This window comes from Silene latifolia, chromosome 10 (genome assembly GCF_048544455.1).
Source record: "Silene latifolia isolate original U9 population chromosome 10, ASM4854445v1, whole genome shotgun sequence".
Taxonomy (NCBI): Eukaryota; Viridiplantae; Streptophyta; class Magnoliopsida; order Caryophyllales; family Caryophyllaceae; genus Silene; species Silene latifolia.
The window spans coordinates 28,761,000-28,780,719 of NC_133535.1; the positions used below are offsets into that span (position 1 = coordinate 28,761,000).

General features: G+C 32.8%; 1 protein-coding gene across 1 annotated transcript; it reads left to right on the forward strand.

Annotated features, from left to right (window-relative positions):
• The first annotated feature begins 357 nt into the window (after nucleotides 1-357).
• On the forward strand, nucleotides 358-12,592 carry LOC141607358 (protein neprosin-like). The gene is made up of 6 exons (XM_074426707.1): nucleotides 358-384; nucleotides 8,759-8,869; nucleotides 10,660-10,821; nucleotides 11,115-11,168; nucleotides 11,286-11,423; nucleotides 12,464-12,592. Exons 1-6 carry the CDS (start codon nucleotides 358-360, stop codon nucleotides 12,590-12,592), a joined length of 621 nt encoding a protein of 206 aa, XP_074282808.1.
• Nucleotides 12,593-19,720: the final 7,128 nt, after the last annotated feature.

Genomic DNA, 19,720 nt, shown 5'->3' on the forward strand with positions numbered 1-19,720 from the left:
AAAATTAAGAAAACAATAACAGTTTGAATCGGCGGCGTCGATTGGTCTCTGCGGAAGCCGATTTGCAAATAGAGGTGTTTATTGTCTTCTTTGGAGTTGTATGGTGAACGAAGTGGAGATTGAGGCTATGAAAGTCGTTTGTGTGCGACATTTGATTACTCAAGCGATTGTTCTAAGTGGCAAAGATTGGGGTGGTTTGACGGTGGTGTAGGTTATTCTTAGAGTTGTACTATGCATTCTAAGGTTGGGGGAGATAATAATTAAATTACAGAGTAAATGAATAAGATAGGGAAGAGGGGAAGGAAAAGTAATGGACATGGGAAATAGAGAAGATAGGGAAGAGGAGAAGGAAAAGTAATGGACATGGGAAATAGAGATGAAAGAGTAATGGACGATTATGCCCCTAATTTTTTTACTGCCAGTTTAATCTTGTGAGTTGATGGACTATTTTTTTTTTTTTTTTTTTTTTTTTTTTTTTTTTTTTTTTTTTTTGATGTGGCCATATTGCAAAACCGTGATTGGCTCAAACAAAACTGATTTTGTGAGGTTGAATGTGAGGGCTGCATTACCTTAATTCTCAAAGGAGATTGTGCCACCTCAGCTTTTTATCAAGATTCTTTTATATATATATATAATGATTACAATATAGCCATGTGATAACAAAAGAAGCACATGATGACAATCAATGCTACTTCATCAAATGAACTCCACCTTTCATACAAATATTTATAAGATAACCAAACTCATATTCTGAGTTATTATGAAAACATAAACGTACATCCAATTTTCGTTCTCTTTACTCACTTTAGAATATCATTACCATGCTCTTCATTTCATTCATAAAAAAAAAAAAATCATCAACATACTTAAATGCCTTTAAGGAAGACACTTGATTGACAACAAATATCATGTTGATCAATACACAAGCATTTATACATACAAATGCAAATACCAAAGCAATTAATGAAAAGAATCATGTTTGAATTTTGATCACACGTTTTTTGTCTTGACATTATTTATATCTCCAAATTGTTGCCAAACATAAGCAATAAATCACTACAAAAAAATTTAAGGATGTTTTTGTGATGACAGAATATTCATAATATTTCATATAAATGATCAAATATGTCATCCGAAGCCAACCATATTAACGATGATGCAATAATTATAATCATGCATTTATTTAGATAAAATTTTGATGACAATTAATCAAGTAACACAATGTTCCATGCAACATCAATGCTCATGTAACTGACTAACACGAAGCACAAAAAACAACATTGGACAATATCCAAACTTATGATTAAACAAAGCGTTTTGCTTGTGACGGGCTAATCCCGTCACAAGCTGAAGACCTCTCACAAAAAGGGAGAGGGGACAAGGTGGGGTACCCCCCATGTGCTTCCCCACTCATCTCTCATAGGTATTTTGTGAGAGAAAATGGTATCTGTCACAAGCTTGTGACGGATATCGCCGTCTTCAATGAGATTTTGTGATGATTAAAATCACTTTAATCAAATAAAACATAGCAATAAATTATGTATACATATCTTATGGGTTGTGATATACAGATTTTTCTAGCGAGACCCACGGTGAATGTAAAATATCCGTATAGTCATAACTCGGTTAACGAACATCCACGTACCAAATCTGATCATCATTATTATTCCCAAATGCTTAATTTTACGAACTTGCAACATCAACCATTGTATCAAATTCCAGATTTTGAACCCGTCTCGCAAACCAATTCCATCATCATCCAAAAATCTAAATACTCATTGTCAATTCCTTAGCATTCGTTATCTTGAAAGATTCAAGATTTCAAAATTATTCCATAAGATTTTTAGGAAAATTGGATATGTACGAATAAGGATTAACAATAGTTAACCTAACCGAATCGACTTCACTTTCCTAATAGAATAATTCGACCATTATTAGTGCCTGGGTTAAACCGAATTTTCTATTGAGATAAGACGGTGCCCTATGATTTTTGGCACACAAATCAGAGACGTAATATAGAAATATTTTGTGCAGATTGTGATGTCGTTCTATGATGCAGAAGAGATTATTTTCCAATATTGAATCTTCACATTCTCATGTCTATTTATATAGATATGGAGGGGAAAAGGGAAGAATGTATTTCTCAAAAGTTGCTACTCTTCATAAATTCAACCAGATTCAACCCCATCATAGTTAATTGAACGAAAACTATACTGTAATTCCTTAATAATTATGCAAGTGTACACTCCGTACTTCCCGAACTCGCATTATATTATTTTAAAAATAACCCATCTACGAACCAACCTTAATTACGCCAAATGAACTGGTAGTTACTCTTAAATCACTAACATAATAGATAATACATGTTTATATATTTATATTAATGTTACTGAGAGACCTTTCTCATAATAGGTAATACGAGGTTTTTGAGTTTGATGGACATTCATATGCTAATATATTATGATGTTGATTAACTTTAGTCGCCGCCTGTATTAAACTTTTTCTAATTTTTTAACTTTTGTCATTTCTTAAAATTATACTACCTCCGTCCAGGTTATTTGTTTATCTATTTTAGTTTTGGGCGTCTCAGCTAATTGATTAATTTTATATTATAGTAATGTCTTTATAAGTAACTAGTTACTAGGTAGTATTCCGCGCTTCGCGCGGCCTGTTTTAAAATTTTGTTATTATAACTGAAGAAAAATACCCTAATTTATATATGACCTTTAAAATTGTTACTTATAAATAAAAATAAATTAAATTTTCTCAAATTAATTTCTTTTAGGTTTAACTTCAATGTTTTAAAATAAAATACATACAATTTTAATTGAAACTAATAAGTGATAACTAATTATGCATGATCAACGTTATATAAATTATTTTGTGACTGATCAAATATCATATTAGTTAAAATAAAATTTATTCAAATAATGCAACCATCAACATTAAGTTCTCAAATTATATCATTCACGATAAGTTATGTTCCAAATCAATTCATATTTGTTCAAAATGATGTGAATATAATATTATGTAATTTTTAATTTTTTATGTATAACATGTGATATTTATATATCAAACATATAGAGTTCAAACTCAACTTATTCAAATGTTTTGATTGTGTATTGCATGTGTTATGTGTCAAACATATCAATAAGAATTGCACCTTTTGTATTTTTAAACAACTATATATAAATGATGTTTAAGAGTTTACCTGTAAATAAAAATAAAATAGGTTGAACTTTCTCAAATAATATTTTTTGAGGCTTAATTTCAAAGTATTTAAAATATAACATATAAAATATTTAACTAAAAGTAATATTTAGCTAGTCATAGTCAATATTTATACTTGACGTATACATATTTTAATTGAAGATATTAAAGAAAAATGTAACGTTTTTTCTACTTTTTCATGTCGTTTATTATAATATTATATTATTTAATGATCATTACTTTTGTTTTGATTATTCAAATGCACTCGCGATCACTGTGTACATACATACTCGTACACATACTTGTTATCACACTATTTAAAGCTATCAAAATCTCATATGTATTCAATTTCTCGCAATATAATTTTTTTCATTCCCACATAAAAACTTATCTCTTAGTAGTTTTCTTTAAGTTGTGTATTAAGAAATACAATGATTCTTCCAAATATTTTTTTTTTAGGATTTAATGGTCTAAGTTTTATAACTTTCTCAAAATGTCTTTTTACGTAAAGAAAAAAACATTACCGAGACACTCACTTTAATCATCTCTACAAATCAAAATATTTCAATAAATATAATGAAAATTATACTCAATTTGAAGCATTTTTCGCAATGAACGTAATTATTTACATTTTAGAATTTTTATCAACATAATTTTTAATAAATTTAGAATCAAATCACTGTAATTATTTAATGTAATTTTATAATAAAATTTATTGAACTATAATTAATGTTTTGCTGAGATTTATACAGCATTTATTATGTTTATATTTAATGTTCAGCTGTAATTAATACTTGTAGTAAAATGTGTGAGATGAGAGAGAAGTGAGTGAGTGGAAAATATATATAGTGAATTAGTGTTTAATTATGTTGTTAGTGATTAATTAAAATGTGTAGGAGAGAGAGTGAAAAATTAGTGTTAATGGTGCTTTTTGGTTTCAATCTCCACCATCCATATTGGATGATCCAAGGGCTATAGTGAAGACTTAGGGACTCAAAACATATAAGGACTTATAAGAACTTTACTCTCTCTCTCTCTCTCTCTCTCTCTCTCTCTCTCTCTCTCTATATATATATATATATATATATATATATATATATATATATATATATAGTGTAAAGATCATCTAAGTCCCCCTCCTTCCTTTGAGTCCATAAGTCTTCCTTATGGCCATTGGATGAGCAAGTTGGAGGGTTGAGATTGAAAACAAAAAAGAGGGAGTAATATCTAATTAAACACTCTCCCTCTCTACTCATCCTAATTAATCACAAAATCTTAATTAATCACTAATCTAATATATCTACTTTTCCATTCACCATTCCCTCTCTCATCTCACATAATTTCAATCCTCCCATCTCTCTAAAAACTCAAAATCTTTCACAAAAAACCAAATAAATAAAAAAACTCAAAAAATCACCCAAATAAAAAAACTCAAAAAAACAAATAAATAACCCAGATCTGACCGGCGGCCGCCCTACCAATCTTCGATCATTAGCACCCTCCTCTGCCGCCTCTCTCTTCCTCTCTCCACCACCGACGGCCGCCCCACGCCTCTCCTCTGCCGCATATCTGCCTCTGCCACCCAAAACCGCCACCCCTCTAACCCGTCACCCACCCTAGGAAAATAAAACCACCCTAACCCGTCACCCACCCCCGCACAACCACCCACAACAACAACCCTGCACAACCACAACACACAACCCGACAACAAACCCTGCACAATCCGACAACCCGCAACACCCCTGCACAACAACAACAACATCATATCGACACCGACACCACTGAACGCCACCACTAACCCACCTCCTCCTCTCAAATCCGACATCCTCCGCGCGGCTGCTGACACCACGCATTTCCTCTTCTCCTTTTCTTTTATTTTTTTCCAGATCTGGAGGTGTTTGGTGGTGTTGTGGCTGTGGTGGTGGAGGTGGTGGTAGTGGGATGGTTTTTTGTTTTCGAAAACAAACTCGAAAATACCAAAAAATGCCGATTCCACATGAGTCTGTTGGTTTTTAAAAAAAAACAAACTCGAAAAATGTCGATGATGGTGTTTGTTGTGTTACATCCGACGCGGTTGGTTTTTTAAAAAAAATAACAAAAAACGATTCCACATGAGTCTTGGTTTCAGATCTGCTTTTGGTCATTTTTTTTTATTTTTTGAATTTTTTTAAATCTTATTTATATTTTATGACATCTTTTTATTCTATTCTTAGATCTATCATACAAATCTCATTGTTTCTAAATAAAAAAAACGACTACCACGCGCCCTTCATATCTTATCTTAAATCTCATTGTTTTGGTGGCGACGGGATGTGTTGTAGTCGGGGGTGCTAGAGATTTATTTTTGAAAAGTTAGATTTATTTTTGAAAAGTTAAACCTAGAAATGAAGATAAATACATTGGTATATCTTCAACAATTTTCTTTGGTATATCTTCAACAAATATGAAAAAGTTGATAGTCCTGGGTTTCTTTGGTATATCTTCAACAAATGAAGATAAATACTAAAATCTGAGTATATTGTTGTTAAAATTAAAATTTTCTGTTAAAATTATAATTTTCTCCATTAAAATTACACTTTTTGTTGTTAGAATTACACTTTTTTCTGCTAGAATAACACTTTTTTAGGCTAAAATTACACTTTTTTCTAATGAAAAAAAGTGTAATTCTAGCAGAAAAAAGTGTAATTCTAACGGAAAAAAGTATAATTCTAACAGAAAAAAGTGTAATTCTAACGGAAAAAAGTGTAATTCTAAAGAAAAAAGTGTAATTCTAGCAGAAAAAAAGTGTTTACCGTTAAAATTACACTTTTTTTCGTTAGAATTACACTTTTTTTCGTTAGAATTACACTTTTTTTCGTTAGAATTACACTTTTTTTCATTAGAATTACACTTTTTTCTGCTAGAATTACACTTTTTCGTTAGAATTACACTTTTTTTCGTTAGAATTACACTTTTTTCTGCTAGAATTACCCTTACTTCTATTGGACTAATGTTACACTCTCAATGGACTTGGTTATATTCTCATTGGACTTATGGACTAATGTTACACTCTCAATGGACTAAAATTACACAACTACCATTTATTATGTTTATATTTAATGTTCAGCTGTAATTAATACTTGTATTTAAGGTTGGGTTGACACGTGGCGTATCCACAACGCTTCAACCTAGTTATATATATATATATATATATATATATATATATATATATATATATATATATATATATATATATATATATATATATATATATTATTTGATCCTACACACTTGATTTTGTCAACTTATCATCTAATAATTGACTCCCACTTAATTCCTTGTTCTTTCTACTAGAATTAAAGGCAAACAAATGACCGGATACAGAGAGTATAAGAGATTTTAAAAAATGATATTATTCTAAATATGTGGACAGTGCAACATTTTACTACCAACAATGAATTACTCTTAGAGTATAAAGTATTCACACACGTAAATTACTGTTTTTAGTTCCATAAATCTTAAACCTTAGTATATGTTTATAAAATTTGAAATTGTATAACTAAGGTTTACGTGACTAAAGGCAAACTAACTGAAATTGTTTATAAAATGTTTGATACCAGAAAATCCAGGGGCGAAGTCAGGATGTAAAATATGGGGTAGCGAAGTTGTTGTAAAAAAAAATCTGCCAAAACACGGGTAAAATTAAGAAAATAGACTTTTTAACAAATGACTTTTTTTTATTATCCATAAATTACATATTAAACATATCTTTTATTTTGAGGATCCGATAAAAAATTCTGCAGCTATGATTATGGTGTGTTGTTGATTATTTCTCAGGTCTTAGGAGGTTACCACTTCTAACCAAATATTTTGCGTGAATAAGTCGTTTGACCATCAAGCATAACTAACATATGAGATTTCATTTAATATGATTGTATCCGTATTATATCATTATCAAATTTTGTATGTTTTCGTATGCGTTTAACAAACTGATTTTCTTTTTTATCAAATCCCCCTACTACTAAGAGAATAAAAATTCTCTTAGTTTTCCCTCCAAAAAGAATCAAACTAAATAAGGTAATAAATAAAATTTTCTTCCATTACATTATTATCTTTTCAATGAATATATTCTTATAAATAAACTCTAATTTTTAAAATAAATTCATAATTATGATTTTTTCATTAAAATAAAATAAAATTGATATTAAACTATAAAGTATAAGTTGCTAAATTTTTCAGTAATGCAATAATTATTACTGTAGAGAATAACTTGACACATGCTTACTATTAGCTTCGTGACAAAAAAACATTCACTAAAAAAAATTCACAACTTAAATAAATTTTTTTAATTAGTTTTCCATTTCATTTTTTTGTTTCATATCAAAATACAATTGAGTGAACTGATAAATATTAATGAGGTGCAAATTTAAAAAGTATTTAAATCCTCCTATATACTAAGATAATACAACATCTCTAAAATATCCTCTACAAAGTGCTCAAACTTATGTATGGAAATAAATTAGATTTTCATTTATTAAACTAATTTTCCATTTAAAATAATCTATACATAAAAACTATATCACCTATTTTTAACTTCGTGACGAATTGAAAAAAGAATTTTTTAAAAACAATTTGATGTAATTAAAATATTTTCATAAAAAAAACACAATTCATGGAATTATTCAATTCTTTTGATTAATTTTAGTATTAGTTATTTTTTATAAAAATTATGAGATATAAATCTAAAATCGATAACTAATACACTAAAAATTAAAAGACCTATATCTACCTCGCATTTGCGCGGGATCTACACTAGTTCTTACTTTAAAAGTTTAAGAGAAACAAAAAATCATGGGAAGATGAAATGAACTAGGTAAAAGATATACATCAAACTTGATAAAATGAAGAGTGATAAAAATAAATGTGAAAGAAGTAAATTAGGAACAAATTTTAAGGAAGTAAATGAGTAAAATTAGGAGAACGAAAAAAAAAAAAACAAATAAATAAATATATTAAAAGTCGAGTGGCAAGACAAGCATATATTAAGCTAGATAAGCATAAAACTCCACATTTTTGAAATATGCCCCTACAAGTAGTCAAACCCCTGTCCTCTAGGAAGTAAGATGGAAGCCTTAACCATTACTCCCAAGCAGATCGATGTGATTATCGTGGTCTTCTTCTTCTTTATTTATTCTATAATAATTGTTAGACGCCTTTAAGGGTAGCAAAATATCGCCTTCTTCATTGACTTTTATGAGTTAAGGGTAGCAAGGGCTACCCTTTGCTACTCGATAGCTTCGCCCCTGCCACAAACTAACTGAAATTTTTTTATAACAAACATAAAATCAATTGATTTCTCGTAAGACACTTATAACCGTCTTATAAGTGTAAAAAAAAATCAAATACTACCTCATATAGGTAAATGGGACAAAATTCTAGCATTTTTTAAGTATTTTATTTTGTTGTCTTATACATCTATTTAGCTCACTTTATTGTTTAAGAAGAATATGTCCATCTTAAACAATAATTTGTACGTCCAATTATGTTAATACTACTTGAAACTGCTTAGGTTAATCAATATTACCACAAAGAAGCATTCCAAAGGAAACAAGAAGCAGAGTGCAATATTGATAGCGGCACAAGTCCACAACCAGAAAAGTGGAGAGGACACGGTCCTGAGGTAATTTTGCTTATTTATTTATTTATTTATTTATTTTATCTATACAATAATATGAATGCTTGAAATGTTCGTCTCATTCAAAATTTATACTCTATACTTCGTAATTGGTACTTAGTATATGTACGTATAACTTTAAAAGTTGGGTAGTTCGAATTCTGCGAAAGTAATAAATTAGCCCCTTAACTTAGTCTAATTGTGAGATTGAACCCCTTATGTTTAAATTGGGGTGATTAGGCCCTTAACTTTTGTAAAAAGCGAAATTAAGCCCCATATCAAAATCTCGTGAGAAATTCATTTTATCATACCATAAAAACCGAAATTAGTTATGTTTTATTTTAAAAACATATCGGATTTTTTAAATGTAACTAAAATTATGTTTTTAAATTCTACAAATATGAAATATTTTATTTTATTTTATACTTTTTGAGAAAACGTTTTTTATTAAGACATTTCTTTGTTAATTAAGAAAACATTAGACAATTAAAATCAGACACGTATATTTTTAAAGTATTCAGCTTTTTTTCAAAAAAAAAATATACTGTATATCTTCTCTAATTGATGTTAATTCATTTAAGATTATGATTTCATTTGTTCATTATTTTTTTTTTGAATTTTTATTGTATGTTTTGTAACAAGTATAATTAATTTCACTTTTTATATACTCCCTCCTATTCACTATATTCTTCCATATTTTCCTTTTCGGATTATTCGTGTTTTCTTCCCTATTTCCTTTTTTGGGTTGATTGGTGTGGTCCAAATTCAATTGCATGTGGGGTAGTGTATTTTGTGTGGTCCAAATTAACTTTCTTATTTTTTGTGCAAAAAGGAAAGGGGAAGAATATAGTGAATAGGAGAGAGTATGATATATTGAATTTCTCATGAGATTTTGGGTAAGGGTTTAATTTCACCTTTTATATAACTTATGGGGCCTAATCACTACTCTCTCCGATCCAGACAGATGGTAACACTTACCTAAAATGGATGAACCACACCAATGGTAAAATACCATATTTGGCATGAAAAATAACTAAATTACCCTTACATCCACTACTTATTTAATCCACTATAAAATCTCATTGAAGACGGGCGATATCCGTCACAAGTTTGTGACGGATACCATTTCCTCTTACAAAATGCCGATTAAGAGGTGAGGGGGAAGCACGTGTGGTGGAGGGGGGGGGGCACCTTGTCCCCTCTCCCTTTTTGTGAGAGGTCACAAGCTTGTGACGGGATTAGCCCGTCACAAGCAAGACTAGTTGTTAATCCACTTAAACTCATCTGGCCCTAATCAATATTTCTTACTTTACCCCTCACTTTTCAACATTTTCTTAAATAATCACTTTTTGACTATGTTTACATTTGTCTGGATCGGAGGGAGTAGGTTTAATTTCACAATTTGGCAAAGTAATTAGCCTAAATTACCACTTTCGCGATTTTAATTCTGAACATCTTAATCCGACAATCTACTTCTCGCAAGTCACAACTATAATCACACTACAATTTTGCCAAAATCTAGTTCAAATTAACCGTCGACAATTGAGTTGATTTTCTACAAAATTTTAACAAAGGAATTATCAACTTTCAAGATTTGTTGGAATCACTCATCCATGTCTGGGCATTTTAACCAAACCACATTACTTTTGATAAAACCATTGTACTTATATATGGATTATGGAGTACCTTTTATTAAATGAGAGAATGAGACCCAATAAAACGCTTACAAGTTATAACGATATTATTATTTGAACATTTATGTAAACGGAAGATTCTCAAATTTGTTGGATGTGCAGCTAGCGGGAATAAAGGTTCACGGTACTGGCATGAGAAGCGTGCGTGCAAAATTAGCGATTTATCAGTCAACGGATGTTGATATTGGAGAATATAGTAGTTCAATTGTCTCAGTTGAAGCAGGAAGTGATCTTGCTTATACTCTTATACAAGCAGGATGGACAGTAAGCAATCACACTTTATTCTTAATTTCCAGTACGACAAAGTTGATTATCCTGTTTGACAACAAATTGTCAACTTTAATCATCATTTCCTCACGTATAAATATTAATAAACATTTTAAATGATGATATGAAGACTTGTATGATACGTTAAGTATGACAAAGTTGCTTATGTCTATCTAAATATTTAAAGGGGTTAATGATTAAAAATTTAAAATTAATAATGAAACAAAAGGGGAAGACAATTCAGGGACAAAAGGACTATGATTAATGTTTGTGTTTTGTTTATCATGCAGGTTAACCCATGCTTGTATAACGACAACAAAGTCCATTTCTTCATGTATCAATTTGTAAGTGCCCTTAATGCACTATCATCTAGAAAATAACTTCTCATTTTTGTATAAGTACTAAAGTACGTAGAACAAAGTTGTTTCGTAGTTTTGTGTTTATTAACACTTGCTGAGTAGGTGGATAGTCGATTTTGCTTGGATGGTGGCTGTAAGGAATTTGTCGTTCAAAATTCTGGGCTTAAGTTTGGTGATGTTTTGACTCCATCCGAAGTCGGCTATGATCCTCAAACCTTTCTTGAAATATATATAGCCCAGGTATGTAGTTATTTTTATGTGGCATCGCTTTAGACAATAACTAGGGGAAATGGATATATAAAATACAAACAATAATCCATTTAAAGGAAACGTGACATACTTGAAAAATCAATTTCACAAACTTTAGTATAAGACTGCTTTACATAAAATTTATACAAGTATTAACATACATTTTAATCTAAGTTATGAAATTTCAGGAGAGATAGAAGAGATGGTTAACTAATTTTATTCATAATAATAATAGTATACATGGTAGTTGTGTTATAAAATAGTCATGTTTAAGTAATGCATGGCCAAACATTACATAAATACAATTTACATCATTCTAGTAAATAAACAACAAAGGGACTAAAACTAACAGTTCTATTAATCATCCTCTTTCTAAATTTAGCTAGAAAATTGAGTGAATGTTGAAATAATTTGAGAAACTGAAAGAATCGAGAAAAACAATTATTACATTGATACAAAACCAGTAATATACTAGGATAAATAGTTGTTGAGTTGGACTCATCAAGTCATCAACAATATTATCATCAGACTGGCAACAGATATGACTGTATGAGTAGCGTGTACAGTTGTTTTGGTGGTTGAATGAAAAAGACAGTAGTACAGTACCTTCTGGTCACGACAATTGTTGAGTTTTTATGGTTATAAGAAAAGACCAAAACAATAGTCATAGATACCATTGATCGAGACCGAGGGAGTATTTAAATAAAGCTACATATGAAAAATCCTATTTACATTGGTGATGATGAAGCAAAAGATTATGAATACTAAAATAGTCGACATTTTTATTTCACTTACATTTTAATTATTGTATGTATTTTGAAGCTCATGGTAATTTTAACGACTTAAGAGATATGATTATGTATCTCAGTTTAGGTACACCACATTTTAAACTACAAATAAGGCTATTTATTCATGTCAAATGAACACAATAATTTTCAATAATACAAATCTTAATAGTCCGTATGAAGTTCTGCCTTCTCATAAAATTTATTTTTTGTAATGTCATTTTTAAATGTTTTTCATTGTCATAGGACCAAACATCTGGAGATTGGTATCTAAATGCAAACTCTAAGAGAATTGGATATTGGCAATCAGGAAATACAACATTCGAAAGCTTAAAAGAGGGTGGGACAATAGTCCTCCAATGGGAACTGGCGTAATGATGACCGGAATGAAAACCCGAACTTGTTTTGTTGAAGGTATAAAAATCAATGCAGACGAATTAGGGAATGGTGGGTATTTGCACAAATATTACTATGCAACTAGTTGTATAATAAGGATTGTAAGAGTTCATTTTTTTGAGTTTATATGCAATTTTATTGAGTTTTGTAAGAGTTCATTTTTTTGTTGTTCAAGTGTGTGAATTCAAAAACTTTAAAGGATAGCTCAGATTCTTTTTAACAAAACTCGAAAACTTTAGTAAAGAGCTCGGATTCTACACCATACAACCGTATACAATTGGTTGTATAATCTACTAATTGGGGTATTTGCCTCAAAATCCCGAAGTAATTGAGACACGATGTTTCTTTGTTGCCGATACAGGAAGCACCAAATGGTTCACAGATTACGGTTTTTTCTTTGGAGGTAAAGGTGGTAAAGATCAAGATTATTGTGTCTACCATACCAATAGGTCTTAAGTTTGTTTTAGGCATTTGTTTGAACTATTAAGTGAAATAATACAATTACAATGCGTTAATGCCTTTCGTTTCTTGATGAAATTATTGGTTTGTATTATTTTTTAGGCCTACAATTCTTTTCATATACGTCGTTCTAAATTAATTACATGAATTAAAAAAAGTTAATGAAAGATAAATATATGAATAAAGTATAATTAATAATCCTTTGAAATCTAGAAAAGACAATGTTACACTCTTTAACATTAATCTCTTATTGGTGGTTCCCACTAGTTAAACAATTACAAGAATAAAAAGAAGTGAATGTGCATTAAAAAGGTGAAAAGTGCATGGGAAAAGGATAATAACATGTAAAATTATACTTTGTATAACTACGGTTTTTCTATCCTATGCCCACTAGGCATAGGATAGAACTAAAATAAGTTAATTTTCTAAACCGTTTTTAGTACTGTAAAAGATCACAGCCTCACATGAAGTATATATATGGGTTTCATTAGTATTCTTACCAAATCAAAATAAAAATAAAAATAGACTTCATAAATTGTACTTCAAGTTTAGATTTTCAGATCCGGGAATGCATTAAGGAACGACCGAAGCTATTGACTTATTACTTTCTCCACAAGTGCACGAGGCCAGTTGTAACATTCTTACAATTTAAATAAAATTAATCAATGTCTTAACAAAAATACCAAAAAAATACAATACATATAAAGACGATTAGATCAATAACAGTGTTGTGCGCAAAAGCGTTTTGAGACGACACAAAAACAATAGTGTTGGCGCCTAATTTAGTTAAGATACTAAATTTATTATTTTAAGGTGTTTGGGCCTGAAAACTAAGGTATACAAGTATTGGGCCTAAATTATGATAATTCAAGTTAAAGACAAATGGAGTCCAAGAAATTCAAAAGGAGGAACGTTGAGCTAATGGGCATGATAGAGCCCATATGAAGCTTCAAAAAAACTCGGCGGTTTATCAACCACCTTCCCACTAAGAAAGAGTTTCCAAAGAGTCGGGTGATGCATATATATAAGGTGGCATTTTATTCAAGTAAACGACAACAACTACAACTTAGTCTTTCTTTAGATTAGTCTCTTAGGCGTCGCGTAGATTAGCATTAGCGGTATAAGTAGTACGGCGAGCCCATCCAATCATGGCGGTAATCAGCCATCTATCTCTTAGTTTGTAATTTACCATCCACAAGTACTCTTGTGAAGACTCTAGTTGATGCTGTGTTATTGGATTCTTCTTGATATATAAGTATCGTTGGGAATTCTGTGTTTAAGTTTGAGGATTATAACATTCATTGTTGAGCGCTAAATTATCACAAGTAATTTAGTGTTGTTTATTAGATTACGCATCTACAACCATGACTCAAATCCTTGCATTAAATGGGGGATCACAAAGTGTAGGAGGGTAATTACGACCTCCAAGGTACCTTAAGGTACTAGTATTGTTTCCACACAAACAAATACCAGAATAAAGAACAAAAAAGTTTGCGTAGTTCGCTATGGTAATACTCGACCGAGTATGGTAATACTCGACCGAGTAAGGGATACTCGGCCGAGTATTCCCTATACTCGCCCGAGTATCCGATCTGACGGTAATTATTTTCCGCGGTTGATTAAAGGGGATTAGAGTTATAAATTGAGATTTACAGTTTTCACTTTCACTTTTATCAAACCTAAAAATATTTCTATGTAACTCTAATCACCTTTAATCTCTTCTAAGATCGTGGATTGTTCGTGAGTCCTTGTTCCTTTCTCTCTTGTGTCGATTGTGTCTGAAAGTCACTAGTCGTATACTCTTGTCAGTTTCCTCTTTTAGGGCTTTGCCCTAGTAATGGGATTTGGGGAAAAGGGATGATTTCATATGGTAATTGGATTGTATGATTGTTGTTAGGTGGAGAATTCGTATAAGAGCAGTTCTAGCTTCCTTGATTGACTCATATCAGATTTGTGCTAAGGTAGGGTTTCCTTACTCAGTTGGTTGAGTAATTGAATTAAGATTGATGATTGTGATGTTGTGATTTAATTGATATGATTAATATTTTTGGTTGATTGTATTCTAGAGTATTGGAGTTGTGATGGATTGTTGATATTGCGAGGTGCGTCCTCGGCTGTGTGGAGTCAGTTGCGGGAGTCGCTTCACGCCCTTGATTCACCCCTTGTGGAATGTGCCACAAGAGGGGATGTGCACATTAAGGAACATGGGTTATCGCTCGCGTGATGAGCGGGGCTTAGTTGGGCAAGGCTGTGGTCCCCCACGCACTGGCAGTGAGGATTATTTGTCGCGGCAGTAATCTGGCAGGACTACACACTTAAGTGTGTTGTCGGTTATGAAATGTGATTATGAGTTGGAAATTATGGTGGAAAAGTTGCCTTTTACATTGTTGTATTTTGTCTTACTTTAATTATGCAGTGAACTAACCCCGTTGTTTTGTAAAATCTGTGGTGATCCATTTGGGGATGGTGAGCAGATTGTGACAGATGATGATGATGGTCTTTAGCTATGTGGACGAGATGGGGGAGTCATCACTTCGAGTTTAGCTTCCGCTGTTACGAATTTAGTTGTCTTTGGTTTCAGTTGTATTGAGATTATATACGTTTCTTTTGAGTTGGTTTTGAGACAATGTACTCGTTAACTTTATATACTTTAATAAATGTTTTGGAATGGTTACTTTTGATACTAGCCTCGAGAAACCAAGATGGTAACAGTCTCTCATGCTAAGGTGATCTTTGGTAAGATACCTTGGTATATGGAAGTGTTGAAGTGGTATCAGTGCGACGATTCTGGAACCTAAAACCAATGAACCTAATGAACATTGGGAGTCTAAATAAAATGAACCCGGTGAGAGTTGTTTGAAGTTACCGCAAAGACTTGAGAGAAGTCCCGAAGTCGCATTGAGGCCCTTACAACTTTGAGCCGGTCACGACGGGGTGTCAAGGGATCGTTATCTGTTGTATGCCTTTAAGTATATGTTGGATGGAGTATACTTTTTGGGTTAAATGGAAGTGATTGGAGTATATGTAATGTGATGTGGGGTATGTCTATATGATCATGATGATTTAATGTTTGGTTTGTTGGTAGTAGCATGTGATTAAGGTCATGCGTGTGTGTGTGTGTATATACATATATATACATATATACATATATATACATATATATATATATATATATATATATATATATATATACATATATATACATATATATATGTATATATATATATATATATATGTATATATATATATAGGTTCTCGTGCGAACCTATTGTTCGGTGCGAACCTACGAACTGACTTACAAAAGTGTGGACCAAACAACTACCTCGTCAATCACGCTTATCTTCTTCGTTCTCAGTGTGTTCCATTTTCACACTTTAATCTTCTACCAAACATCTCACATAACCAAATATCATACAACCACCGCCGTCAGCCGGAGTTTCGATATTGACCTCGCCGGTGCACCACCGAACTCCACCGCCGTCGTTAGTTTTTGTCCTCCTATTTTCTTACCTTTATCCTTCCACTTCTCCCAATCCTCGTCGACGGCCGTCGCCTGCATCGCCAGCAAGGAGTCGTTCTTGGCCAACTAGGATACCGTTCTGACTCGGAATCTTCAGATTAAGTCACTTTATGCGATTATTTTTTAAAAACTTTTCTTCATTTTTGTGGATCTATGATTTAAATTACAAGTTTTTAAACAAATTGAGAATAAATACATGTTTAATTCCTGCGGTAGGTGGAGGAATGGTTTGTAATGGTTTTGGTTAGCGGTTTTAAGTTCAATGGTTGTCGCGATGGTGTTGAATCCTGATAGTGACGTTTAGGTGACCCGATATATCAACGACGTCATCTGAGGTGGCTTGTGACATCAACGACGTCGTTCAAGGTGGTCTGCATTAGTGTGATGGTGGCAGTGGTGGTGCGGTGCCCGGTGGAGCTCCGTCAGACGTTAACAATAGATGCAAAGTCCCAAACTAATCTACAATTCAAAAACCTGGGAATCCAGTTAGACCAACAATATCCCCGCATTTCACACCAGTGCGGAACTGTGCGAATTCAGCTTCGCCCAGCTCAGATGTCCTATAAAGTGCAAGTTACTAAGACGAAAAAAAGAAATAACAATAAACGCCGATCAAGTGATCGAATGGAATAGTTACAAAAACAAACAGAAGAAAAATTCAAGATGAAGAGTTACTTAATATCAACCATAACTTGTACTTTGACACCGTCCCAATGCAGATCGTAAAACAAAAGGTTTGAGGAAGATGAACGCTTGGTCATTAGTCTCCCTTGAAAGCACAAACAAAAACCAAATCAAATACGAGTAACCCGAAGGCAACTAATCTGAAATTTGGACTAGTTGTTGTATCATATAGCGACTAGTCTGAAAATTTTTAAAAAATGGACCATTTTTTTGTAATTAGTTTGAAATGGACTCTATTTTTGTAAATATTTCGAGTCAAATCCCAATTTAAAAAAAAAATCCTTACTGGACGCGTTCTCTTACCAGCTAACGATTTATTCCCAATAATGAGACACCTATTTATGAGATAGGTAAATAACTATCTGGGATGGAGGGAATACTACTCAAAGCATTTTTATGACTCGTCCGAAAATTACTCGATTCAAAGTGACATCCACCCGAAATAACTCGGCACAAAATAATTCGAACCCAAAATGTGCCGGCCAAAATTGATCCCATTAAGTTTCTAGATAAACTCATTTAAATTATTAGATACATATTTGTGACTTACTAAATACACTTCTTTAAATTACTAGATGCACCCCTTTAACTACCTATATACACTCCTTTTAAGTTACTAGATACATTTCCTTAGCTAACTAGATACATTTGTTTAAGGTACTATATACATACCTATAACTTGCTAAATATAGTCTTTTAAGTTACTAAGCACACTTTGTGACACCCCCATACCCCAAGTGCCTTACCAGGACCACTCAAGGTATGAGAACGTCACCATCTCGGTTACCCGAGGCAATGATAATCAAATGACAATAAGGAAACGTACTTAAATAGAAATAAAGTTTAAGTGTTACATGTCCAACTCCAAAACTGATAAAAGTGAATACAAATGTTCTCAAACCAAAAGTACTAAACAGCTAGTCCAAAAACAGCGGAAGACTCTAAGACTCCAACGTGGTGACTCATCTCAGCTAACCCAAGCGCATCGTCTCATACCTGTTCAACAACTGCTCACCATCCCCGAATGGATCACCATAGTTTTTAAAACATTTAACGGGGTCAGTACTGATTACATAAAACAAAGCCACAATGAAACAAGAACACACACAGCACAAATAGCTAAACAAAACCCTAGTCTCTATCTCCAATCTCCACACAACTGACTACACACTAAAGTGTGTTACTCTGCCAGAGTACCCATTGCAACAAGTACTCTACGCCGCCACTGGGGGACCGTAGCCGTACCCACCAAATCCTCGCTCATCTCCATCGAGCGATAAACCCAAGTTCATTAATGTGCACATCCCCCTTGTGACGGGAACCACAAGGGGCGAATCAAGGGCGTGAAGCCACTCCCGCAAGTGACTCCACTCAGCCAGGGACGCGCCCAGAAGATCACAGACAAACACAACCAATCAACAGTATATAATCAACAGCCACCAAAATCAAACCAACAATATAAGTAACTACTAATCACCATCACAAACACCACACCACATATAATCAATACTGAGTATGGAAACCCTACCTGGAAATGCAAACACCAACAGACGGTCTTAGCAGCTAATCAGAATCTTTTCTCAACGAAACCTCCTCCTAAAATATACATACATGCCATTACAACCATATTCATATAAATCACCCAAAACCCCCCAAAATCACCCAATTAGGGTTTAACCAATATTAACAAAACATTATAAAATTTATATGAAAAGCTTACCCTCGACACAAGGATCACAACGGCGTAAAGAACAATGAAATCCGACACTCCTAGCCCTGGGATTTGCTAATAATGCGGCGAGGATGATTCAACGTAACTTCTTAATCTTCTCTTTTGAAAGGTTTTGAGTGTAAAAGTGATTTTAGAAAAGTGACAAAAGCCTTATATACCAATCCCGCATTATTAACAAAACCCGTCAAATATCACCCGTAAACTCACTTACTCGATCGAGTAAGTGACTTACTCGATCGAGTGCCCTCTACTCGATCGAGTCCACAACTTACTCGATGATGATTAACAAAACCCGTCAAATAGTCTTATAACATCATGACTTGACGTGACTTTGACTTTACTGTCTTAGACGGTATGGCGTCTAGCGAAAGATCCATGACGATTCCTCCATCTTTCTTGTGTGAAGATCTCCGTACTTTCTGACGATTTGATCTTCGATTTTGAGATACCGACGCCTAACTGTTTTGCTTCTTTTGTCGACGCCTAGTCACAAGGGTCAACCCTTCGTCACCGTCCTCTAAATTCTGAATGCGAGAAGTTGGTGATATGACGAGCTTAGACTCATCGGGCGTAACGACGATCACCGGCTCAAGAGTTCCAACCTGTGCTACGACGTAATTGGATTCAGCGGCATGTTCAAGGTCCAAGAGAATTTTTCCATCCTCGGCTAACTGCATTATTTTCTCTTTTGAGTGTTATGCACTTCTCCAAC